The sequence below is a fragment of the Podarcis filfolensis genome, assembly GCF_964270895.1.
Source record: "Podarcis filfolensis genome assembly, chromosome: 1".
Taxonomy (NCBI): Eukaryota; Metazoa; Chordata; class Lepidosauria; order Squamata; family Lacertidae; genus Podarcis; species Podarcis filfolensis.
In genome coordinates, this window is record NC_139604.1 from 66066520 (window position 1) to 66094516 (window position 27997).

A 27997-nucleotide genomic window follows, 5' to 3' on the forward strand; every position below is an offset into this window, starting at 1 on the left:
AGCAGTGCATGAACTACAGTAACCAAGTTCTTCCACTTACAGGTAGGCAGCCGTGTTGCTCTACCGTTGTTGAAACAAAATAAAAAAATTCTTCTAGTAGCACCTTAGAGACCAACTAAGTTTGTTATTGGTATGAGCTTTTGTGCATGCACATGAAAGCTCATACCAATAACAAACTTAGCTGGTCTCTAAGGTGCTACTGGAAGGAATTTTTTAAAATTTTGTTTTAAGTTCTTCCAGGAACTCCTTGGAGAGATTCAAGGAGCACAGAAGAGATGAGTCTTGGTAGAAGAAGCTATTGAGTTTTGAAAGTGGAGAGAGTAGTGCAAGAAAGGAAGCTCTTTAATGTGCAGTAGGGCACATCACAGTAAAAGTTATGATTCTAGAGCATGGGAAGAAAGAAGCCCTCCTTTTCTCCCATCCATAGTTCTTGTGGGATTCCCAGGCATATCTGGCAGACCACAGTGGAGAGGAGTGTTGAACAAGATGGACTTCTGGTTTTTAAAAAAGAGAGAGAGAGATTGACCTATGGGTTGATTTGGCATGGCAATGGCATTAGTTTATCCAGTCATACTGTCCTGATTATTTTTTCAGTCTTTCTTCTCTAATTCCTGTCAAACGTGGTTTCCTTACTCCTCATACCATCAGAGTAAACACTGGGACAGCTCCACATGGCTCACCTCCAGGATTTGTATTTTTCATTTCAAGGTAGTTCCCTTTTGGCAAAGGGAAATGCTGAAGTGGAGTCACTCAGTGCTCTTCTGCCCTCATTGACTGTGAAGTTGAACCCGACAAGCAAATGCTCCAGATTTAGTGCGGAAGGGAAGATATTTATTTATTCACTCATTTATAGTTGGGATTATATCCTGCCTTTGTAACAAATGCTCAGGGTGGCTTATAATTACACTAAAAGCAATACAGAAGAAGAAGAAGAAGAAGAAGAAGAAGAAGAAGAAGAAGAAGAAGAAGAAGAAGAGGAGGAGGAGGAGGAGGAGGAGGAGGAGGAGTAAAACTGCAGAGCAATTCAGCTGACAGGCTGTAAGTCCCAGACTCTTGAGTAATAGAAATATTTGGTTTTTTTTGTCTTACCAAGATGGAGAATAGGCACCTCTAGATATGTCTGGCATCTCACGCTACAGCTTGTGGGCATGAATGTAGTAGTTGGCTCAGGATTTCCTTCAACTGCAGGCTGAACATCACGCCTGTTTTCATCCCTTTCTAGCCTAGGGAACCCAGGACTAGAACAGTGATTTGCAACCTGACAGCCCGCTCCACTGAACATACCTCCAGGCTAGCCCTTCTTGTTCTCTTAATTAACTTTTCCACTTTATTTTCTTTCTTTATGTCTTGTTAATATCTCTACACAAATATAAGTAAAACCTGCCAGTACTAACTAGCTTCTGGTCTGGAGACAAAGAAGGGGGAGCAAAAAGCACTTCAGCTGTTCCTGCAGATTCTTTTACTTTCTGAGCAGTGATTAATATCCAGGCTTAAGTAGAATTTTTAAACAAAACCTGGGGAACCAGGGGAAAAAATGGAAAGAGCAAATACACAGGCTAATGCTGTGCCCTGAGGTGAACAAAATACATTTTTAACAAGCCAAGCATAGCAATGAAATCTATTCTACAGTGAAATTAATAATTACCAAAAAGATTTGCTAGTGTTATTGTTGTATTCTTGGAGAAGATATGAGTATCATGCTTAAAAAACATGGGAAGGTGTGCATCAAAGCCCTTGAACTAAAACTGGTCTCTAATTCTTAATACGAAATCTTCCCAAAGTCTCCGTTGTGTGTAGAACTGGAATGCAGCTTTGAGATGACAGCAGCTTTAAAGGTTGCAATACTGAGGCTGGGAAGTGTGGGTCAGGGAATATCTGTTTTCAGGTAAGGATGGGCACCTGTTTTTTCCATGTAGTCCTGCTGTAATGAAGTGCTAACAGTAAAACTTGCATTGCCTTCTCACAAGTCTTAAGTGATTGGTGCATCATGCTCAGTTCTCGCTCAGTTCTCTCTCTCTCTCTCTCTCTCTCCAAAGGCAAGTTTTGTTTGAATCCCACACTGTGATTGAATCAATGTAATAGACACCGAGTTTGAAGCTGTACATTCAAATACATGCCGATATATCTTACATAATGATGCTGGCCACAGACATCGTTCTGCATTTGTTTATGTCTGTTATGGATTCCCCTCATTATCCATGCTTTTTGAGGGATTCCCCATGGATTCAACCCATTTATTGTAATATATATATATATATATATATATATATATATATATATATGCCAAATGCAGCATTGTGAGTGGCAGTTCCTGGGTTAGCTTTCAAATCCAACAGTGATTATTACAAATAAGATTAAATTAAAAAATAATTATTTTGTAAAAAGTTTCATGGGAAATAGGGCAATATGGGAGGAAAGTGAATGATGATTGATGCATTTGGATGCTAACTCAGTTTCAGTCCCTCCCAATTATGCATTGCTCTTTCTGTTAAAATTGTTCTGTTTGGTAACTTGTGCTGTTGTTTCAGTACCTAGGAAACACACACATGATTTCCTGGTTTGAAAGAGAAGGTGAAGTTTTTGTTAGTGAATGCTACGCTATGCACATATGCACACAACTTACAGTAGAGTTAATTTGGGTTGGAATGTTTACACCACACAAGCATGAGTGAAGTATATAGAAACCTCAAATATGGTTAGGAGCATGGGTTACACTATTCAGATTGTCACAGAGGAGCCTGTTCTAGATCACAGTATTTGCAGCAATGTGTGTAGAATCTTCTGCTACCCTCTCAGTTTCCTGGATCTAAGAAGGATATATAAATGTATGCAACAGCATGCCATCTGTATTAAGAGATATTTTAAAAAATAAATTCATGCAAAAAGCATGATGGTTTTTATTTTAAAAAGTTATGGTTTTTAAAATCACCAGTTATTAAGATAATGGTTAACTTTTTCTATTGCCTGGTACAAAACAAATAAATCTTACAGCCTGAGAACATAAGTATCATTGAACCTCATAGCTTTAAAAAATGCAATGGATATTTTCCAGGAGGGAGCATGCTTTGCTGTGTAAAGGGAGCTAGTGTAACAAGAAGTCATCTATTCTTGATTTCTTTAGACAGCTAGAGCTTTGTGCCTTCACTAGTTTCTATGTTTTAAGAGCTTGCTCTGTGTAGCAGAAATAATACAATAAATGGGTTTAACCACATTTGTCTCAGCTAGACATTCTGCTTTGTCAAAGATTGCTGGTACAACATAAACAAATTATGTGTTTGTAGTGCTTTTCAATGAAAGCCTCTCTAACAGTGGAGATTGTGTTTCAGCAGCTGTAGATTTAATCTCCTACCTGTCAGTTAAAACAGGCATTTCCTGAGCAGATAAGGCCTGGCTGTAGTAGTGGGGAAATAGTCACAGCTGGACAAAGGTTCATTGTTACTGACAAATAATTCTAAATAGATGTGACTGCGTATTTCATCATGGAAACCTACAGTCAGAAATTGTTGCATAGGAACTGAGTCGTTATCACTGTTTGGGCAAGCCAGAGAATGTGTATAGGAGAAGAGTACCATGGTTTCCATTCTGGAATGATTGACGGGAAAAGCAGTCAGTCACTTTGTAAACAATGGCACAGCAGCATAGGTGTCACTGCATATCTAACTCCTAAACTGATGATCAGAATATTACTGATTGTGTAGGCACAATTGTCTGTGTCCACAAGCTGATGCAGGAAGTGCAACATGTCAGCAGACAGGTTTTACTATTCCAGCCAGAGCTGATGTAGGGAAGAAAGTACTTGCACTTCTGTTGCAATATTGCAGACAGAGACATGAATGTCACAGTTCAGATAACAATATTTCTGAAGTTTTTGCAGTGACACACTTGAGATCAGTGTCTGGGTTTCTAGTGGAGTACTGATTCCTTGCAGCCATGCTTAAGCTATGTTGACCTCAATGATGCTACGGTGGAAAAGAAGTGATGTGTGGATTAGCCCTAGATGTGTGGATTAGCCCTAGATCTGGAGCCATCCTATATTCTCTTATGTAGAACGTGGGACCACTTGTAATCTTACTTCCTGTTTAACTTTTCACACATCCACACACCCCTTCAAAGATCTTGTAGATCTGCCTTATATAATAATATAATAATTTATTATTTATACCCCACCCATCTGGCTGGGTTTCCCCAGCCACTCTGGGCGACTTCCAACCGAATATTAAAAATAATACAGCCTTGGGATGTAAGTTCTTTTGTATATCATTCCCAAACTTTCATTGCTGGCTTCCACATTCCCCTTCTTGCACTTAATTTAATGGTTTCTACCATGGTCATTATGCATATGAATATTATAGGAACCGCTCTGGAAAACTGAGTTCTCACAGGTGTTGACCACTTTGTGTGATGCAAGAGAGTGCATGGCAACAAATGATGGGCGAAAAATAGTATTCACATGAGAGCTGTGAAAATAATTGTTTGTTATTTTCATAGCACTATATTGTAGTAAAGGCTTCATGGTAATGTTGTTACACTGTTCTCCTTGAAGAATACTGTAATTGCTTAGGGACCAATATTTTATTGAAAAAGATATTGGCACCCTGTTCTTAAATACATTTACTTGACAGTTAGTCACAGTGATTTCAGAGGAATCATTTTTTTTAACCAACTTTTATTTTTATTTGAAAATTCTAAAAACCTTAAAGTGGTATACAAATGATTTTTAAAAAATCATACAATACAAAACAATATACAACAGCATAAAATACAATCCTACGGCTTCACTCTGAAAATACTTGGTTGAACAAGAAAGTTTTCAGCATATGCCAAACCCATAAAATGGTCAGAGTGTGCTTTATTTCCAAGGGGAGAATAGTGTGGTGGTACCTTCCATGTGGAGCAAAGACTCTGGGTAGCCACAAGTTGGATTTCAGGAGCATCTTGCAGCACTAGGAGAGCCTCTTCAGATGATCTCAGTGACCAGACAGGTCTATAAGGAATAAGGTGGCCTCTAAGGTAACCTGCTCTCAACTTGTTTAGGACTTTGTATACTAATAAAGTTAAACTTCTTCCAATCACATATTGGCAGCCAGTGCAGCCTCTTTAACCCCAATGCTACCTGTTGGTCCACAAGCAACCTAGCTGCTACATTCTGCACCAGCAGTAGCTTCCATAAGAAGGAAACAATGTGGATGACACCAGCATCACATGCCCAAGACAGGAGTTGCACTGGGGTTGCAAGGAAGTGTGCAATTTGTTTAGCCCATGTGTCTCTGTTGTCCAGAATCTAGATGTTACCGGAAATAGGAAACCATAGATACATACATTACTAAATTAGCATAGGAATTGTATCAGTTTAGAATTTTGTTACACACCACCCCAATCTCCGAGTGGTGCAAGATTCCAGGGGTACCAGGCACTTACCAGGGTATGTGTTTCCTTTGGGACAATGAGCCACAGCAGAGACTGTGGTGTCTCTGTGATATATGGTTTATTTGCACATACAACTTGAGCCTGGATGAAGATGAGTGCAGAGCATTCACATCCCAAGAGGGTCCTGTTCCTTCCATTGCTGCAGACTCTGATTCAAAGAGACCCCAAACAATGTGTCTGACCCTCTCTGCAGCATAAAACAGACAGCCCTCATTGTGCTCTGCAGCTTGCAAAACCGGCCTTTTCATTGCCCACTGCAATTCTGCCCCTCCCTCCTGAAACTCTGGCCTTTTGTCTCTGCTCTTACCTCAGGGAGGGGATTTCCCCATTTTCTGTCCAGCCCAGAGAGTCTTTGTTAACGGTGTTCTTAATGGGTCATCACTCATTTTTGGTGCTCTTTTAATGGTCCATCTCTCCAGGAGATTACGGTACTTCATCAGCCAGCCTGTCTTATTTTTTTTAACATGGCTTATATTTTAACATTTAAACATTATGGCACCTTCTCTTAATACTCCAATATTGGTTAACTTCTAACATTTTCTAGGAAGTATGAGTACCTTGCACCCACAAACTCTGGCACCCAAAACCTATAACAATATGCAGGTTTGGGTACTAAATGTGTATATTTAGATATGTTTTGTTACAATCAGGATTTGATAAATATGTTTAGGGCTGAAGTATTTGTTTAGGACTGACTTCTCTCTCTCTTAATATTACATATATATGTTACTGATATATGGGGAATTTTCCTTTACATTAACAAAATATAATTAGATTTACCCTCCCATTTCCCTCAGAGCTATTGGCAGAGGTTCAAGGCAAGATCTTGGGGTGGGGTGGAGCAACCCACGTAAACTTAGATAATCTGTAATGCTATAAAATAGAAACCTTGTGTTTTGTGTGAGTACACCATACATGACCATTGTTTAAAAAACAAATGTCAGTAAGAATTTAAAGAAAACATGGGGAGAGAGAGGGGGAGATTTGTTGTTTGGTTGTGTGGGATGGGGTAAGGAGGACATATGAACTGCAGGTTTTAGTGTTATCCCAAAGTTAGGCCAGTCATTACCTAAAGTGACCTTATTAACATGTAGAACTAATGTGTTTGAATATGAACACCAAATGAAAATATGTGTCCTTAGTATTTTTACTTACTTCCGATGAACAAGGCAGAGTGGAAACATGAAACATATACCTCTTCACTAGTCTTATGGGATGTTTGAATTAATGGACTTGTTCTGTCTTCTGTCATGGCAGAGTGACCACTGACTGTGAAAATTTGCATAATAGTCAACTTTTCTCTCTTGTAGCCATAAACTGTTTCGTTCTGCTTAAAAAGTGAGACTCTTTTAGCTCTCCTGACTTTTTCAGAAGTTGTAGTAACCGGGATTTGCTGTTATGCTTTAACCAAACAAATGCACACATGGGGATAACAATATGCTGAGTTTATGCAGATTTTACAACACGAATCTGAATAAAATGCCCACTAATAGACCCATAAGGAGTAATAAACACACATGAATTTTCCTTAGTTGCACTTTAAAGTGATTTTAACATACTACTAGACCTTAACAATAATATTTAATTGACAAGATTATGCATTTGTATGGATTGAGAAGGTGGTAGATCTCTAATTCCAAATGAGCCATAAATTCACTTTTGCATAACATGTTTTATTAATTTTTTTATAGCTGAGACATCTTCCTTCCCTCCTAGTGACTCTTTCATGAAAGCGTAGACAGTTTAAAGTTATTTAATTAGTCATTTTTCATTCTTTTAGCATTATATAATAGGATTTAGATGTCTTTTTGTTCCCGTATTATACTATATGACTAAATGTATAGCTACAAACTGATCACAACAGTAGACAGGCAGTAAAAATATGGATTTACATCAAGTATAAGTGAAGAAAGAAGCAAAGGGGATACATATTGATGAACCAGCTCCACACTACTCATCTCATTATAGGCTTGTTGGTAATCTAAGTGCATAATTTAGCCTGACACAATCAGATGACCATTTCATCATAAATTTGTCATAAACTATGAGCGCAGTAATGTAACACACCCTAATTGGATTGTAGACTGGAACTAATAACAATACATGTAGATTGTATTTTAAAGTGTGCAGGGCTTTCCCAACATTTAGGGTATTTGTTGGCTGTACATTTGCTGTATGTGTGTATACTAACATCTAACTATCTATAGCTGGCTTTGCTCTATATATACACACAAGGAGCTCCTGAATCGAACTAGCCCTGCATATCTGTGTATACTTCTTTTTATTCTTTTACAGGCAAAGAATAAGGTTCTCATATTAGAATGTCAAATATAGGGCAATAAAGTGCAATAATGTTTGGTAGAGTTTTGTAAAGCTGTAGTAAGACATCCCTTATGTCTTTATAGAGTGGCTCTGGCCTTTAGTAGGGAACTTTTGACAGTTTTATGAATCATAGCTAGTACAGACTATAATATTGTTCACTCAGTTGTTTAAATTATCCAAAGTAAATTACCTTTTAACATACTTCCTTGCAAAAATAGGAAATATTACTCAGAGATATAAAATTAGAACTGACATTCTATTTCCTTGTCTGTCATGTGCACATCATTTATTTATTTATTTTAAATTACAGCATGTATAACAAATTTGTGTATCAACAAATAAACATGAACCATAAATCAATACAGATCTGTGCACATCTTTAAAGATGGATATACAGTGCATTTGGAATATTAAAGCATATGTTACTAATGTGATGTTCACTTGCCAGTTCTTTAGTGCTGTTAAAAGTGCCTGAATCTAAGTAGACTGAATCTGCTGCTTGGTGATGGAATGATATAAATCTTTTTTCCTTTTTGATGGATGCAAAGCCACTCCAAGGTGTTGGAGGGTTATACCATTATTACAAAATGTCATATGATTTTAGCCATAACTGTTTGTGGCACTTGCAAAGACCACAGCTAAATACACAAAGCAGTAACAGAAACCTAAATTTAGCAATCCCCTGAAACTAAAATCTGAGGCAACAACAGAATTAGACAAAGCCTTTAAAAATCCTTTGTTTTCAACAGTCTTCAACTGTGGTTACTTTAACTGACAATTTGTTTTGTGAATTGGGAGACATCAAGAATTACTTTTCAATGGATCTCTATTTTACAGGGAATGAAATCAGAACTTCTTGTAGCTTCTCTTCTGTAGCTGAGTGACAGGCATTAAACAAAGAGGATTGTTCAGATTTCAGTAGTTATTTTCAATCATGTTAGAAAAAAGAAAGTTAAATCTTCATGAAAGAGAAAATGAGTCCCCTTGAGTGTCACTCTGTTTGCACATTAGCACATAGCAAGGTCTTTGCCAAGTTGCTCTCTGACTGACTGCTGCAGATGCTCTTTCTCAAGTATTCAGAGTCAGATCTTTAGTGCAAGTCTTCAGGGACAAACAATAGCACCTGTTCCTCACAAGATATCAGGCTAGTTAGTCCATTCATGTATCTTTAATGAAGCTCCAGGGCAGATGGCAAAAATAAAAAGGCACCATCATCAAGTTAGCAAAGGAGACAGAAAGAAAGAGGTGTTGGTGCAACAATATATTGCTTTTCTGAAGAGGAAGAAAAGAGAGTCCTGAGTTTTTCTTTGGCATCTGCTGGTGTCATGATTTTTCAGAAAGACTCAAGGAACAGAGAAGCAATTAACCTTTTTGAGAATTTATATGACTTAATGAAGCTGGCTATCCTCACCCTGCTAGATCAACTAGCATAAAACACTAAGGGCTACATCTTCAATGTTTGCTTCCAGCATACCCAGAGAGAATGCCAGTAGCTTAGTTCAAATTATCATCACTGTGTATGCTATTTTATTTTATTTTTTTAAAAAGGGAGGGCACATTTTACTCCATAGTGCATACCTTATGCCTTTTGTCCTGTGTAGGGATTCGTGTTCTCACTACACACTTTATACATCTGTCCTGGTGCTCCAATATACACTTGTTTCTGGTTAACTCAGAAAAAAAGGGACACTAAGTCTTGTCTAGGGATAGGGATGCGGGTGGCGCTGTGGGTTAAACCACAGAGCCTAGGACTTGCCGATCAGAAGGTCGGCGGTTCGAATCCCTGCGACGGGGTGAGCTCCCGTTGCTCAGTCCCTGCTCCTGCCAGCCTAGCAGTTCAAAAGCACGTCAAAGATAAATAGGTACTGCTCTGGTGGGAAGGTAAACGGCGTTTCTGTGTGCTACTCTGGTTCGCCAGAAGCGACTTAGTCATGCTGGCCAATGACCCGGAAGCTGTATGCCGGCTCCCTCGGCCAATAAAGCAAGATGAGCGCCGCAACCCCAGAGTTGGTCACGACTGGACCTAATGGTCAGGGGTCCCTTTACCTTTACCTTTAAGTCTTGTCTGCTTCTACTGTGCCACATTATCTGGATATTAGAGGATTTAAGAACATCCACACTTAAAGTATGAAGGTTTGTGGAAGCTTCATTCCCATAATCTGTTTGTAAGCTTCAAGCCTTGTGACTGCAAATCAGAAAAGCACATGGCGGTTTCACTTTCCTTGCCCTCCACCTTGTTTTTTACCATATTTTGGGCCCCCCATCAAAGGTATTCTTCTCACTGTGCTTCCAGTCCTACTTGAATAGTTGTTTCCAGAGGGTGTTGCTTGAGGAGTGCTGTTCAGCCCTGTGGAGCCTTCAATGTGGAGTTGCTCAGGGTTCAGTTTTATCCCCATGCTGTTTAACTTCTACATGAAACCACTGAGTGGAGTCATATGGAGTCTTACAGTATGTTGGCAGCAATATGCTGAGGACACACAGCTCTATTTTCCCTTTACATCTGCAGGTGTAGCAGTAGATGTGATGGACCGTTGTTTTGCTTCAGTAATGGACTGGATGAGAGCCAACAATCTGAAGCTCAATCCCAATAAGATTAAGGCACTGCTAGTTGGTGATTACCTAGACTGGATGGGTGCAAGGTTGCCTGCTTTTGATGGGATTACACTCCCTCTGAAGGAGCAGGTACACAGTTTGTGGGTGCTTGTGGATCTTTCCTATCACTTGAGGCTCAGGTGGCTCCAGTAGCATGGAGTGCCTTCAGTCAGCTTTGGCTGGTGGCCCAGCTGCACCCCTATCTGGACAGGGATAACCTAACTTCTGTTGTCTATGCTCTGGTAAACTCTAGGTTAGATTGCTGCAACATATTATACATGGGGGTGCCTCTGAAGGCAGTTTGGAAACTTCAGCTGGTGCAGAATTCAGTGGCCAGGTGGCTCACCGGGGCAAGATGGTTTGAGCATATTGTACCAATCCTGGCCCAACTGCACTGGCTGACAATCAGTTTCCAGGCCCAATTCAGAGTGCTGGTTTAAAGCCTTAAAAAGCTCAGAATTGCAATGCTTCAAGCACTACCAGTCCCCATATGAAGTGACCCAGACCCTGTGATCATCATCTGAAGTCCTTCTTTGTGTGCCTTCTCCATGAGAGGCCAGGAGGGCAGCAACACGAGAATGGGTCTTTTCTGTGGTGGCTCCCCATTTGTGGAATGCTCTCCCCAGGGATGCTTGCCTGGCGGCTTTGTAGCATATCTTTAGGTGCCAGACAAACACATTCCTCTTCTCCCAGGCCTTTGGCTAATTAATCAATCTATGTCCTTTTAAACTGTTGGGGGGGTATTGTCTTCATTTGTATGTACAGTGGTACCTTGGGTTACAGACACTTCAGGTTACAGACTCCGCTAACCCAGATATAGTACCTCGGGTTAAGAACTTTGCTTCAGGATGAGAAGAGAAATCGTGCAGCAGCGGCACAGCGGTAGCAGGAGGCCCCATTAGCTAAAGTGGTACCTCAGGTTAAGAACCGTTCCAGGTTAAGAACGGACCTCCAGAACGAATTAAGTTCTTAACCCGAGGTACCACTGTAGTATGTATTTTTTTGTTTTTATATTGTGAACGGCCCTGTAATCTTTGGACGAAGGGCAGTATGGATGAATGGATGGATACATAGATAGATAGGCCACCATACGTATAGCTATCACATTGGTAAGGGCTAGTCCCTTATTGCCCTGAGAGATCCTAGTTTTCCATTTTTTAGAGTGAATATAAATAAAAAATTAAAAAATACCAGATCTACACATGAATAGATCTTCTCTGAAATTTTACCATAAATAAACTACCATATATCCCAATGTGCAGTAGCAGTCAGTGTTCTGAAATAGTAATGGGGGGCACTCACAGTATGACTACCATGTCACACAATATGTTTCACTGGATGATATTTTAGACAGAGTGGGGAAATCAAATATATTTGAGTAGCAACCCAGCCCCTTCTATAACATCTAATTTTGCTTTTAATGTACAGTTGTCATAAATCATGCACACCAGAGGAAAAAACTTCAGTCACTTCCAGAAATGGCCACTGCGTTAGTATACATGCTGCTGCTTCCTTCTCAAGTAAATGTGGTTGTCTTTTGGCTTTTGTCTGCACCATCTGGCCATAGTCTACATGGCTATTGTGATGATAGATGACTTCAAGTTTACTCTTTACTACTTCAATTTCAGGAGTTGTGAATGACTCTGGATCTGTTTGATTCAACATCCACTCTAAAAGCACTCAAAATTATTGTGAAACTCATTTTATTTAGTTCCTAACTGATGGTGTACCGCCGCCATTAGACACTGACATTGTTTTTGCTTGTTTATTCAACGGCCTATAGGAACAATTATCATGCAACCAACTTGGTAGTGTATAAAAAGTTGATACTGGACACAGGGGGATCGACTTCAATTTAACCATGTTAAATTTGTCGCTAACATGGAGAAACTGGGCTTACGTCAGCTAAAATAAAAGAAATGGCTGCTCATAGCTAGTTTCTTTCACGCCCCAGTGCCATGGCAGTAATTGCACAAAGACCTTTTTATTATAAGTTGATTTTCCTGAGAAATGGATTCCGAAAAATACTGTAAAGTGTTTATGTTTTGCTTGACCTTTATTAACCTACATCTTAGGGCTTTTCCCCCAGAGAAGAGTTGTTGGTAAATTAGCTCTCTTAGAAGCGCACACACAGTAGCCTTTCTGGTCTGCATCAGATGTTGGGAGAGGAACATGGATATGACAAGAAAATTTGGCACTATTTAAACAGTGTCATAGGTCAACATATGGATTTTTACCACTAAAAAGTTTTGTAGGAATTAAATCCCAACAAAAAGCCATTGAAGTTTATTTTTAATAGAATTTGAAACCACTCATTTGCAACAAGAGAAGGGGCTGAAATTATTTTCTGATTATAAAACAATTCATTTTTATACTTTTTTGTAATCATCGGCAAAATCCTTGCATTAATTCTGAGTAAGCCAACAGAAAAAAGAAACATGGCATTTCATTGGATCCAGCCATCTTTTGGCATAGTTGTCATGATCCAGGTATCTGGAGAAATAAAGCTGAATATTAAAATCTCCTGATTCCCACCTCTCTAGTTCTGTTTGCCCAAATATAAAGCCTGATAAGTATCTGAATAATTTTCTGCTTCTGTATTTTTATTTTATTTCAACGTTTTGGCTTTTGATACATTTATGAAGGTCATATGAAATTTGATGCAGTGGGATTAATTCTAAAATGGTCAATACCACACAATAAATATCAGGCTTTATGATAGTGTTTAAAGCTATAAACTGGATAGACAAGCAAAATATTAGTTTAATTGAAAGCCAAGAATTTTGGTTTCATTTAAAGAGGTACTGAAATTTTGCTAGTCTTTTGAAAACATTGAATTATTTGCCATATAGGTTCAGTAGGTTGAATTTTTAAGAACTGCTTGAATTTTGCACTTGAACGTAATATCATTTTAGAAACAAATGAAACTATCAAGTATAGAAGGAGGATAAAAAAACAAAAATGAGAGTGAGAGAAACCTTGTTTTAGAGCAGGCCCAGATTTAAGCAAAACTTAGTAGAACAAAAAAAGTACAGGTTGTTGCACCTTTGACATTGAGGGAGAACAAAGCTACTATGGCTTTGATGTGACAATGTGAAATTGGCAAGGATTATGGTTAGGAGAAGGTTTGGTTGGACTCTGTGAATGCAGGCACACTATCAGTGCTGGAGAGTTATCTGTCAGGACAAATTTGTGCTATTTCTGATCAGAGACTGTCTTCTGTTTAGCAGGTTCAGGGTCACATGCCTCCGCTCATGATCCCAATTTTTCCACACGACCAGCGGACATTGGCAGCGGCTGCTGCAGCCCAGCAGGGATTCCTTTTCCCCCCAGGAATAACTTACAAGCCAGGTAAGTTGACAGGGTTGTGAAGCTATTTAACATGTTACGATATTAGCCATGGCTACTCCTTGTAATCGGCCTGGTATGGACAGTGATATGTAAAAGCTGGGGGATTTAAGCTGGGGGAAGGGGTGGGGAGGAATGGAAATATGTGGATTTCTTTTGCAAGTCTAGATGAAAACTTATTCCAGAGAGAACCAGGGAATTGGCTTCTCGGGGCCATATTTATTTTACTTCTGTATACCACAAAATTATTTCCTTTGAATTTATTGACTTTCTTCTCTGCCAATTTGTGAGAGTAGCCTGGCTCTTTATGAGGTTACATATATATCTTTTTAAGGCCCTTTTATCATCAGAATATACATATACACATACTAGTGTTTTGTGCAAGCCATCTTTATAATTAGAGATAAAAAGTAAAGGTAGGTATGATTTAATTTGTGTATTTCAATTGGGCAGCAATTTATATGATTTCCATCTAAATAACAGAGGTTTCAGCAGTTCAGCTACAATCATCAATTCAGGCTTGTAACAGGTCATGCAACTTCGCAGTGAGAGATGTTTGGAGATGATTCAGCAAATATTATGATTTCTTTCTTTATTCCTTTGAGTTTACTGTGCTCCTGGGGAATTCAATTAGGGATATAATGGTTTGAAGCTACTTTCAGAGTCTCCTTGTAAACAGGACTTTAAATGTTTAAAGCCACATTAGCAAAGAAACTCAGGGTAAGGAGATATTTAAGTAAATAAAAATCAACCTTATTTTCATGTGTATATTCCTTGTAAACCTACATCTCAGCCAGAAGCAGCATCTTTATTTTTCTAATTAATCTCACCCCCTCTAATTAATATTAAACAACAAAATGGTTACAGCATTTCCTTTGAATGTTAGATGCAAAATTTTCATTTGGAATCTGCTACTGCTGTTAATGGGAATGTTGCAGTGGCTTTCAGAAAAAGGTGGGATCGGTTCTGAAACAAAACCGTATGTTTTAGAATGTAAACTGCATATTAAATGTAATCCAAGTTAAACATAAACTCTTTTCAAGTAAGTTTAGTAAGATATTGTGCCAAATAACACTGCAGAAATTATTTCCATTTGTTCCGCTCTGCTCTGTCTTGGTAGTTTCTTAAAAATACATTTATGGAAAATGGATTTTTAGATGCTAAGTGTCAGAATTGGACTGGAATGGCTAGAATCTAGCCCTCCACTCAGTCATTGACTGATTTGTGATCTGGGATACATACTTTGCCTTAACTTCCCCCAATTAATCTGTGAAATGATGATGTCCTCATGTGAATGAGAAACATTGTCCTTTTATGTACTAAACATGTTGAAGCCAGTCTAACTATTGTCAATGTGAACAACCAAGCTATATAAGAAGATAAGAAAACTGGCACAGTCCCTGCTTGTAGGTGTCATTTTAAGGGATGTTTTAGATGTAGTTCTCTCCCCTCCAGGTTTGCACATCAGGCATCATGCAAGGGCATTACAGGGAGTCACAGGTTTGTGCATGCCTCTCATATTTCCTTCTAGCCTTGACTTTTTTGGACAGTGCAAGTTGAGTCACCTACATGGGACACAAGAAGTAGCCTTTTGCTGGGTCACACTCCTTATCTCTAGGGGCTCAAGGAGGCGTTCTGCTAACAGGTCCCATTACTGCCCTGAGCAAAGACTACACTTGCACCACAGGGCTTGCCTTCCTCCCCTCCCCCACGTCCCAGCAATTGATTCAGGAGGGGTCAGGAGAACACCAGAAACAGCAAGGGGCAGGAGAGGGGAGATCATTCTGTCCTGCAAGCCGAAATTCTTGCACTGATGGAATGATCAGAAGAACGCAACGCTATATACTCCCTCAGGAAGGAATCTTTCATGTCACATGTATCTGAGCCTTAAAAAAACAAAAATGGGAGAGATCAGGGACTGAAGCTGGGACCTTCTGTATGCCAACAATGTATTCTACCTCCTCCCTTGTGTCACAGCTATTAGAGATTACAGGGTCCCAAGCTAGCAAATATCAATCATGAATGTGATAACAGAATTCTTAAAATTAGCTAACATACTTCTCAAGATTGTATAATATAATTTTCCAGCAAGCAAGTACTAATTGAGAAATCTGGGCTGCATAGATCACCTAATTAATTTTTATAGGTACTCCTTTTGGTATATATAGCATATACGAGATTAATTAAAACTTTAAGATGCTGTGTAACTCAAATTACTGTTGTCTGCTGACCCACATACACTTGACAATTCTCTCAGGACACCCTACTATAGAAGTTGGACCATATTTAAATTAGATACATAAAGCAGAGCTATTACAAAGCCAACAATTATTTGCATGGATCAAGCAATTACTCTTGATTACTTTGACTCCTTCATATCGTGAAAAAGTACTATGAATGGTTTGAGATCTTTGGCAAATATGAAGACATGCTAGATGACTGTTAATTTAGTCAAGCATGGGGGAAATGTTAGTGGGTAGGAACTATGAAAGCTGGTCTAAGTGTTATGGCTAAGAAAGTGAGCAGTGAGCCAGCAAGTCCCTGATTCAAATCTCATCTAATTTATGAGCTCACTAGTTTCCTTAGGCAAACCACTATTTCTCACTGTGAACTGTTTTCTCTGCTATATGCAGATAATAACATTGATCTACTTTACATAGTTGTTGTGAGGATTTCTTAGGTAATGCAGGTGATGTCCTATAGCTATGTTGTTTTTGTGAATTTATACTTGTAATGTTCAAGATCCAGAAGTGGCTATTATCATGATTTAGGGTCCTCCCTACTCCCATAGCCTCTTTCTTTTGTGCCATGCTGTGACTAAGGGAAAGTAGCAGGAGAATGTTGTTGTGCTCATATTCTGCTTATGGGCTTCCTAGCTGCATCTGGCTAGCTGCTGTGGAAACAGGATACAGGACTAGACAGAACTTTGGTACGATCCTGCAGGGTTCTTGACATACACAGTCTTAACATTATTAATAGTTTCAGTTGTTCAGATTATATGTCAAAAGCAAAACAAAAACCAAGGCATTTTATGTTGCCATACTTTTTATTTTGAGGCCTTGTTTTGCTTAGTTTAGAAAAGGTGTCCTTCACTTCCTGATTAAAGGATGTGCATAAGAATTAACTACAAAAATGGTTAAATCAGAACATCTGCATAACTCAGATTTGCCATCTTGGATGTTCTTTTTGCAAGACTAGATCTGAGCTAACAACTCTATTATACTGTTATTTTTATTGTGTCAGAAGCAAGCTATAAAGCACCGAGAGCTATAGATCAAATCCCTTGCTTTTTATTCTAGGAAGGGTTGTGCAATTCTTTAGCAATTTACATTAATTAGCATTAACATTGTTTTGTCAAATACACTGGAAGGGAAACTGATCAGTTTTCAAAGTGGTTGAGTATGTAGCGAACAGCTGTGGTCAATTGGACTTCTTGACCTGCGCACACAGAGCAACAAACATTTGTGTAGAATCATCGGAAGTCATGGTCTATACACGAATTTCCAACTGTTTCAGAGAATGAAAGGTGCCTTCCATGTAGGAAAATGAAAATGTATGGAGCAGCCCTTAATGTTCAAAACCAGGAAACACTGCTTTGCTCTGGATTTAGAACAATATGTTTCTAGTATGTGCTGCGGCTGCCCACAATTGTTTAAAGAGCGCTGGCCAGTTTGAAATCTGAAACAGAAGTTGGTAAATCATTCTGGGACTTAATAAGCACCTATGTATATATAAACAATAGAAGCACCAATATAAATAGGCAAAGCCGGGGAGCTGAGAAGGGTAGTTTTCAAAACAAGGATGACTGGGGATTTGTTCCCCCCACCCCGTTCCTTGAGCCATTCTCCCAGTAATCAAGACTAGTACACACCTATGCCTTCAAAGGACCTGTTCTGACTTGTTTTGTCTACCTTCATAAAATTAAAGAAGAATAGGTCCTCACGCAAGCATTCCAAATCCAGAAACAAATTTGAAAAAAATTGCTACAACATGTTGAGTGATAGATTGCCAAGACAGCTACCAATAAGATCCTTGATCTATTTTGCATGTGTCTGTGTGTGTGTGTGGTGTGCGTGCTTGGAAAATTAAAAGTGGAAATATGCATCTTCTGCAATTAAAAATGTAAAACTTTCACCATCTCTCTCCTTTGTCCCCGGCTCCTGGCCCCTGCCTCTCCCCACAAGGAACCTGTCCCTGCTTTAGTTCTACTCCTGTCAGCAAAACATTCCATTCGTATGAAGTGTCATGCTTTGTTCTCTGGATAATGCTATTATATAATGCAGTAGGATTACGTTAACCATATACAGTTCACTTTAAAATGCTTCCATTTAATCCTAGAAGGGACACTTCATGATTTGGGGGGTTGGGGAGAGAGAAACATAGGAATGGGGGGGGGGATGTCATAAGTAAAAGGGAAAGCCATAGCCAGCAGGTGATCCAGAGAACACTATAGGGTGTGGTATAGACACTAATAAATTAACTTTAAGGTAGGTGCGTGTGTGTATGTGTATGTATGTGTGTATATATATAGCCATGGAAGCATGACAGCTGTGAAAAAGGAGTGCTACAGGGAATTCTTTTAGGGTTTGATTTCCCCCCCCCCCAAAAAAAAATATGTTTGACATGGAAAATGTTTTAGTACAAATAAAGCAACTACTCTTGAATTTACAAAAGGGGGAAATAGTGACAGGGTTGCTGCATGGAACGGGGATAAATAATTCATAATATTTAAAGAAAGAATGCCTTGGAAATGTTCAGCAATGCAGCCCATGCTTGTGCTTGAATGCTTATTTCTCTCCTATTTAAAGCATCATTTATTCAATATCTTTGTGATGACTTCTTTTTTTTAAAGTCTGTTTACCAAAGGAACATTATTTAACTTTTTGATGAGGATACTCTGTATTCAGATAATTTTGTTTAGCCTTCAAAGAAGATAAGCAGAATTATCTAACCATAGAGAGACAAGAGTTTTATACTTTAAGAAAGCAATTTAGTTATTTAAAAAACAACATCAGCCCTCTGCAAACTAAAATCAACCTCATAGAAAGGGGGAAAATAAGATCAGATTTTATGAATGTTACTCCATAGGACGCCAGCACAATGTAGGTTAGCAAAGGCATTGTAGCAGTGCTCCATATGCAATCAGAAGCCAATTGTTAGTGGACTGTGTACAAGCACATACTGTGCTCAATGGTCTGATGAGGTATTATGGATATGATGCAGAGAGACATTGTGGATTAGAACTTCACAATTTGTTTAAAAAGTGAAAGCAACTTAACATTTACACTGAGCTTATCTGAGTCCTGTGGCGCTTTGGGTGGTAAGCAGAGGGAGGGTGCTTTTTGAGGATTTTGGAGGCTTGGGAATTGAGGTGTTATGTGTGTAGGGGGAAACTTGCCATTCCCTGACTGCATTGTTTTGTATCCCTTCTACACCGCACCTACCTTATTACATTCTAAATGTAATATAGAGTTGATGCAAAGCAGCTTGGTTATTATAAATGTAAAAAATGTACAGAGGAGCAGCTTATTAAAACATAGCCTAGAGATAGTACATAACACTGACTTTAAATAAGAAGCTGAAGTGATACTCTATTAAAGCATGGTTATTGTGTAATTTATCAATCACTGTCTTTTTTTTTTAATTGCAAGTTCATTTTTTAACCTCCCCTCCTCCCCCTCTCCCATTCTGCTTTCTACTTTGCAAAAGCGTGCTAAAGTGGCGTGGGGGTGTGTGTGGCTACAGACACTGCCTAGTTGTGGTGATAATCTGAAAAGATACCATATATAGGTAACCATATTCACATAGGCAGCAAGCAGTCTCTTTTTTTCTGGGCTTCTTATTTTAGCAGTAATTTTATAAATATCCTGGAATTGCAGTAGTACCTATGATTGTATTCTTATAAACATTAGGGATTCTGTAGGTTTGTGTCTAGTGCTTACTGTTTATATAAGATGTAAAATGTTGATAGATGTATTCCAACCCATATTCCATCATCAATATACATGGTACTTTACAGAGTCTCATGACAAAAATGACAGTTCCCTGGCCCAATGACCTCATAATCTAAATTTCAACAGTGGAGGTGGAAACAAAGGGAGTGCAAAGGATAGGGAGCAAGGCTAGAAATGCGTGTTGACAAATATTAATGTGAGCAAACCCATCTATGCAATTAAAGTATGATTATCCAAACAGCTTATTTTCAATGCTCAGCAGTGACTTGTGAATGTATTCTGTTGCCAATATGTGGAGTAGATATGGGAGATGACTTTGGGGCTAATTCACTGTTTGATCAGAGCACTGACCCATCTTAGAGGTGAAGTAGGGAATCCAGGCTGAGATGAAATTTCTCAGAAACATTTTTTTCCTGAATGTTCGGCACCTTCTTTTCGTGTCAACCACCATGTCTTCCCCACTGTGCCCTGGAACAATACTAGGTCTATAGAATTGTGCAGAATGATGGCCAGGCTGCCCATGAAGTTGCTGCTGCATTTACATCAGCATAAACAAAGGGGAAAGGCTGTGCTACCACCACTGCTTCTTGTGAGCAACTCCCCTAAAACACGGTTGGAGAACTTCTCCCCGCCCCGGGAGAAATTGAGTGAACCAGTCCTCTCAATTCCCCCACCTACAAATAGCCTGGCGAATTTTGAGAAGCCATTTATGCACAGCTCTTAAAAAACCCCGAAGCCCAACCTTTACCCAGGAGAAGATGGAGGCAGCTGAATCAATACGTGTTCCAACCAATATGTAGAGCATTTTTATCCACTGGGGATCCTGGGATTTGAAGTTGAATCCCAGGTGGGAAAAGACACTTTTGTATAGTGAGAGCATGCTCTTTCTCTGCCTTCCTTCCTGCTGTTCTCCTGCTTGTGGAGTAGGAGAGGAGACAGAGAACCAGGGGTAGGGGGGCTTGCTGAGGGAATGCTGTGCTCTTAGTCATTTGAGCCCCCCCCCCCCCGCTTCAAAAATTCATTCCCTCCATAATGCATGAGTAGTCACAAAATTAATTCACAGTGTTCTGCATGTTCCTTGATTTCATGGGAGATGGTTACTTTAAGAACAGTAAGCAGATAATTAGGTCTTGCTTTCATTTTGTTGAGAAATTATCTAGGGTTCTTCTGCACATTGCTGGGCACATCTTTTCCCTTTTACCCTGAAGGATACATGAAGATCACAAATTAATGATAAAGGAAGACTGGTAACAGGGGTGCTCTTGAAATAGTCCTACCTAAGCGTGAGACACCAGGAATGGGATTGCAGTGGTTTTGGGAAAGATGATCCTGAAAGAGATTGTGCTTTCTTTGCTGTGAGCTGAGTTCTGGGTCAAATTCAGTGCCACCTTGCACTGCATATCCACACTGAATATGTGTGTCTGACCACATTCTCACTGCCCCTGTGATATGGGAGGAAAAGAGCTCAGGATCTGCTGCTGTTTTGTTCTTGTTTCTCTGTGCATGGGATGTCCATCAAGGTTACTTCAGAGCAATTTATTGAAATCAGACCATGTCCACTAATTTACCTGTTACCCCAAAGAAGTGCAGCAATTATTTATTATAAATCTAGAGAAATAGATGCACAGCATCTGACAAGACTGGGCACATAGCACTTTGTGTCGCTTTATCACTTGAAACCTATCTTAAATGAACGACTATTTTCCAAGGCAGCTATGCTTTGTGATCCGTAATAAGAGCCGGCATGCTTGGGTCTAAGCACTGCATTTTATGTTTTGCCAGTTTGCCTACTAGCAATCTGCTGAGCAGAAGTTCCAAGTTAGAGTTGCAAGTCTGTGCCCAGCAACCCCCTTTTGTTTTTGCAGATGTTTAGGCTTAGAGCAGTGTTGTGGAGCACAGGCCCTGTTCATACTTGTCTGCTGCTATTCTCTGCTCATTGTCTAAACCTGTATGCATTGTTCTTCTCGACAGGTGATAACTATCCTGTGCAGTTCATTCCATCAACAATGGCAGCTGCTGCTGCTTCTGGACTCAGCCCTTTACAGCTCCAGGTATGTGCCAGAACAAAAATATGTGGGCTTGAAGCCAATGCTTTAGTGGAAAACTGCTAACCAGCTGTATGCTAAGTAATGGCTTGAATGTTAAATAATTTTTTAAGCACAGCCCCAGAAGGATTAACACCTTATGTACTTAACATGCTGCAAACAGAACAGCATGCTGTCAGCCTTGATGCTGGGAAATATAGCCAACTTCGTATTTTATAACAATGAAGTTAATACATTTTGGGCAGGATCCTGCTTAAATTAAGCACTTTTTAATCCAGTTGATTTTGGTCAGATAAGTATTATTTGATTCTTCTATTAAAACCAAAGTGATTTTAAAAAGTGCTTAACTTGTGCTAAGCTCTGTACTCTGTACATGTTCTCTGCTTTGAGACTGGGGAAGAAAAAGTATGTAACTATTTACTGGAAGATATATTAATAGCATTTATGTTTCTTAAGCTACTTCTAAGTGTGCCCTGTTTAGCTGTTTTTGCTCATAGTGGGTGTCTGAATAAATGCATTATATTTTTTCTTTGGGGCTTGGTGATGACTGTTTCATAAACTGAACACTTGCAGCTTCTGTATTTATGGAATCTCAGCCTTTCCATGCGTTAAGTTGGTTGGATGCCAGCAGCCATCAGGAGTCTGAGTTTGGTCCCTTGCTAGGTCATTTATTTATTTTTGTCATAGGGGGAACTAAATGTTGTGTGAAAATGATTTACACTCCAATTTATTATATAGCTTTTTAATATTCCCCAAGAAAAGGCACAATAGTGTCAAATAATGAAGCAACAGTCAAAAGCTTACAAGGGGGTGTGTTTAGTCATCGCGCTAGAGGTTTACCTCTTGGACATTTAAATGATGTGGCAAATATATCTTATACCTATTACCAGCCAAAAGAGTAGTAGTGTTAAGTCTCTAGCAGCAAAAGATTGCTGTGGTACCTCAGAGGCAAATAGGCTTATTCAGATATTCGTTTTTGCAGGCAACAGGGTAATTTATGCCACAACGAAATAGTCATTCTGTGGGGTGCAAGGGGATTTTTAAAACCTGCTAATAGTCAGCTGTTCTTCTTCAGGTGATGTCACATAAGGCTACATATGTGGATGGCCAGCCAAATAGGCCACATAGCAGGAAACTCTTCAACAACAGTGCCTAGAACTTGGCCCCCTCACCCCACTTGGCCACAGTATATGGTAACTAAGAGCTGAAAAGAAGAAGCAGGCTGCCTATGTCAGGGCTAACTATGTGCTGCCCTCCAGCTGTTGTTGGTCTACAACTTCCAACAGCTTCAATCCACATGGACGGTTGTCAGTGATGATGGGAACTGTGGCTCTCCCAATAGAGATTGCCCACCTATGTTGAGAAGATGCCACTGAAGAAATTGGATAACTTGTTAGCTTAAGTTGAGATAGTGGTGTTTGAGATAGGGGAGCTTGTTGCAGCTAGAGGTAGAGACACCTGTGCCTCTTTACCAGCCTGACTCATCTCCACCTCTTGGCCTCCTCCATCCTACTCTCCTGATGCAGCTTCAACCTCTGCTCTCTGCCATAGACTCCCCATGCTCACTGAGCCCTGTTTCCTCTTCAGCTGCCAACACCTTCTCCTAGTCTTCTCCCTCCAAACACTCATCCTCGTCCCACCACAAATCCCCTGGCTCTGAGCCTTCTTCTGCTGGGGGTTCCCCAGCTGGTTTCTCCCACCATTTCTCTGTGTCCAACCAATCCATGATACACAATTACTTTCATGTTCTCATAGTAGTAAAGTGGATGAGAGTATATATATTAAGATTTGCCCCCACATTTCAGTTTTTTTGTTGAAAGATTTTTTTATCACAGTGCTTGCGAAGTTTCTGTTTAAATTTTACATTTCCATTGACAGACAGATGACACTACCAATAAACAAATCACTTACATGATGTGTTGGCTTACTCATGAGGCTGTGTCCTACATATTTCAGAGATAATCTAATTGCTTTTTTAGAAGCTAAAGAGATCAGATAATAACTAAAGGCTTGCACTTCAACAAGTACTTCAGAACACTATTATCTGGACCATTTTCTAGAAGTTCTACCAAACCCAATAGTGAAATTCCTGATTGAGACTCTTACATAATCTGTCTCTCAAACCTTAGGACCTTTAGAGATGGCAAAATATCAGCTTTTTAAAAACACCATTTTATAAGTGTTCCTGAACCATTGATAGTTATTTTCACATTCACTCTCAGAATCAAAGAGCTTAAGAACATAAGAAGAAGCTGATAAATCAGGCCAATAGCCATCTAGTCTAGTGTCCTGTTCTCACTGTGGCCAACCAGATGCTTGGTTGTGGGGAAACCTGCAAGCAGGACATGACTACAAGAACAGTCTTCCCTTGTGCAGTATTCAAAGCATACTGCCTCCGACTGTGGAGGCAGCAAACAGGCATCATGGCTAGTAGCCATTGAGATCCTTGTCCTTCATGAATTTGTCCAGTCTTCTTTTAGCCCATCACTGGCTTTTGTGTGTGAGAGTTCCATACAAATGGTACTTATCTCTCCTGAATCTTCCAACATTCAGCTTCATTGGATCCCCACGAGTTCTAATGTTATGAGCGGGGGAGAAAAACTTTCTCCATGCCTTGCATAATTTTAAAACTTCTATCACGTCACCTCATACTCTTCTTTCCCCTATACTAAGAGTTCCAAAGGCTGCAACCTTACATCCCAGGTGAGTTGTTCTATCCCCTTCATCAATTTGGTTGCCATTTTCTTAACCTTTTACACTCTACAATATTCATTTTGATGTGATGTGATGAGAACTGTACACAGTATGTGGTCACCCCACAGATTTGTATAATGGCATTAAGATATTCATTTACTAGTGATCCCTAGCATGGAATTTGTCTTTTACACAGCCGCCACACGCTGGGTCAACACTTTCATTGAACTATTCACTAGGATCTCAAGGTCTCTTTCCTGGTCAATCACTGCCAGTTCAGACCCATGAGTGTATATATGAACATGCATCACATTACACTTGTCCACATTGAATTGCCCTTGCCATTTTACTCAGTTTGGAGAGGTCCTTTTGGAGCTGTTTTCAATCTCTTTTTGTTTTAACAATGCTGAACAATTTAGCATCATCAGCAGACTTGGTTACCTCACTGTACATCCCATTTATGAACAAGTTTCAAAGCCCAGGTCCCAATACCAATCCTTGGGGAATTCCACTTTTCTACATCCCTCCATTTGGAGACCTCTGCATTTAGTCCTACTCTCTGCTTAACCAATTCCTGAGCCACTTCTCATATTCCATGACTGTTAAGCTTACTCAGGAGTCTTTGGAGAAATATTTTTGAAAGTCCAAGTCCATTTGTAAGGCATGGCTTGTCCTTGCAGAAGCCGTGTTTATCTATATGAAATGTGTGGAAAAATCATGGTATGTGTACAACCTTGCATGATTCCATTCTAGCTACCTTTCTGACATGAGATACTTTCCCAGATGCAGCAGTGCATTTATATAAGAGGTTATGAAAGGACCATAACATGCTTACAAATAATGGTTTAAATCAACCCTCCTTAATACATATTGGCAGATTTTTATGAGAGTGATAGAGAAGGAGCAGTGATACAGCTTGTGCTATTATTTAGTGTTTCCTCTCTTCTTTTCGTCCTCCTCCTATACTAGTCCCTCTACCACTCTATTTTTCTACCACTGTATTTTTTATATATAAAAAACAAACTTTTTAAATTTGTAGAATTTATATTAGTTTTACTCTGGGTACATGTGTGCAGCTGAATGTAAGTCTTCAGGGATTGTTTCCCAGCCTTTCAGTGGACTCATAGCAACTCTGTTCCTGGGAAATCCCATGGCAGCTCAGTAGACACACATCTGTCCTAGAAAGCTTCACTGTATGAAATCTTTTATGAGGCCCCCCCATCATTTCTCCTTCCATTCCCCATAGCAAAACCAGTAAGGCAGCCCTGTATTGGGAAATTTTTATGCCTGATGTTTTACAATTTTTAATATATTCTGTAAGCTGCCCAGAGTGGCCGCGGAAGCCCAGCCAGATGGGCGGGGTATAAATAATAACATTATTATTATTATTATTAGTAGTAGTAGTAGTAGTAGTAGTAGTAGTAGTAGTGGTAATGTTCCAGAATACACACACACACAAAAATTGTTAATAATAAATAAAGAAGTGGTACAGTTGTATGACAACCACTGGTAAATTATTGAAAGTGATAATGCATTGCAATTATGTTAGCTGGAGTTATTCCTAGACAATGTGATCTTCTGAAGAGAGAGAGAGAGAGAGAGAGAGAGAGAGAGAGAGAGAAAGTGTAACAGAAGTGAGAGCAAGCAAGCAAACCTATGGTTCCTACCTTTCCCCTGATGTTTCTTGTATAATTTGTCCTTCAAAGTTTATCGCGTATAACATTAATGAGGCTTGGCAAGTCTTAGCTATGGTTGCAGCTGTGTGCTGGAAGACTGAAGTTTTTATCATCAACTAAATTAAACAACAACAACAAAATACCCATGCAGTATGCTTCTTTAGTCTGTTGCTCTTCTCCTCCCCCAGCCCCCCTTTTCTTACACAAAGTAATGACCTTTTGTTATACCACTGGGTGAAGATCCAAAGTACTGCTGAAGCATTGCAGAGCCTGCCTCAGGGGTGCAGTATTAGCAGAATGAAGGCCAAAGAATGCTATTTTTAGTTGAACAGTTTGGCAGATGGAGGCATGAATACTCATATATCTGAAGGTTGAGGGGGTTTGAACCATTAATTCTGATAATGTATTTAACCCTGGGAACAATCAGAAACTGTAACTCTAAGGTTACAATGCTTTTGACCTTTAGAGAACAGAGGGCACTCAGTACAGTAAACAATATATTACATTTCTACTTATTCTAATTCTCTCACACATATAAATTTCAGGACTGGGGTTGACATTTGCTTTCCTCAGCTATTTTTGTGCTGGCCCTTACAGTAAAGTCAAGAAGAATGTGCAGGAAAGAGGCTCTTGTGATGTGACAGTCATGTAAATATGTCCCTGAAATAGCTAAGATGTTAAGTGTTGCCTTTTATGAAGAAATAGTATTCTCAAGAACTGGCATGTCTGAGACATATTCCTTGCTTCTTTCCCTCCCACCCCCCATCCTGTCTCCAATGAAAAAGTTGGTTTCGTGGCCTGCCTTAGTTTATGCAGTTCTTTGTATTCTTCTGTAAGCTTAAAACAGTTTACGTTTGGGAGGATGCTGCGCAGTGGGCTTACTTTCGAAAATGAGAGCTATTTGGTCCCGCTTCAGTCCCTCACCGTGTAAAGTGCTCTGCCGGCTTCTTGCCTTATGAAATTATGCCTGCTCCTCTTCAGCAAATACAGCAGTTAAATATCACACAGCTTAAGTATTCCTAATTAAAATATCTCCATGTGTCAGCATATTGGTAATGTATTATTTTAATCCATTTATTTTGTTTATGAAACAGTGACATATGTTTAGATTGTGAAATATATGAGCCTTAAAAATCACTTTATTGAAGAAAATTAATTCCTACAATGCTGTCTGGGTAATGTGTTCACTCACCCAGTCAGTCACTGGCGGGCCTGCCACTCTTAATGTTGCTTAGACACACTTTAACAGTTTTATCTGACATAACATTTCTCTGATGCAGCCAGCAATAATAATTTCCCCCACAAATGCTAAACAGGAGTTTCCTTTATTTTCATTTTCAGCCTAGTAAAGAATGGGGATTTTGAGAGAGGGAAGAGGGTGGGTGGAGGAGGAAAAGGGAAGAATGCACAAGAGATTCAAGTAAGACCAATCAAAATTAAAACCAGCTAGTTACCTTTTCAAAGTTTGACACTGCAATTTGTTTGTCAGCAGGTAGATGTTTAGGTCAGCGCTGTGAGTGACTGACTGTCAGCAGGAATTCCAACAAGACAAGTAATTTAACTCAGTGTATTAGTGACAGATTGCTCACTTCTTCGAATCACTAGAGAAAATAAACTTAATATTGTTACAGGCAGAGATTCTGTCTTCATTAGCCTCATAGAATCTTTCCAGCTAGCACTCAAAAGACTACTAAGCTCTCAATGGCCTTATTTTTCTTGTAGTGTTGTTTTGTTATTTTAGCCAAATGCATTTGCTTATCACGGATCTGTTACAGTGAATTTTTTCATCAAAATTAACTCTGCAAAATGCAATCATGAATCAGTCTGCCAAATTCAATGACTATTACAGATAGATTTGGGGTGCAATTTACTTACTTTTGGGTATTTTGGACAGGCAGTATGCCACTATAGAGTCCCTAGCCTCAATCCAAAGCAAATG

At 39.4% G+C, this 27997-nt stretch overlaps 1 protein-coding gene across 50 annotated transcripts in view; it reads left to right on the forward strand.

Moving 5' to 3' along the window:
• SOX6 (SRY-box transcription factor 6) overlaps nucleotides 1–27997 on the forward strand; it is a 443885-nt gene that overhangs the window by 326660 nt on the left and 89228 nt on the right. For 25 of the 50 annotated variants that reach the window (XM_083589534.1, XM_083589547.1, XM_083589512.1 and 22 more), the window contains 2 exons: nucleotides 13569–13692; nucleotides 21615–21694. In XM_083589534.1, coding sequence (XP_083445660.1) covers nucleotides 13569–13692; nucleotides 21615–21694 — 204 coding nt within the window. The remainder of the gene's footprint in view (nucleotides 1–13568; nucleotides 13693–21614; nucleotides 21695–27997) is intronic. The other 25 variants (XM_083589514.1, XM_083589505.1, XM_083589524.1 and 22 more) reach the window with 1 other exon arrangement.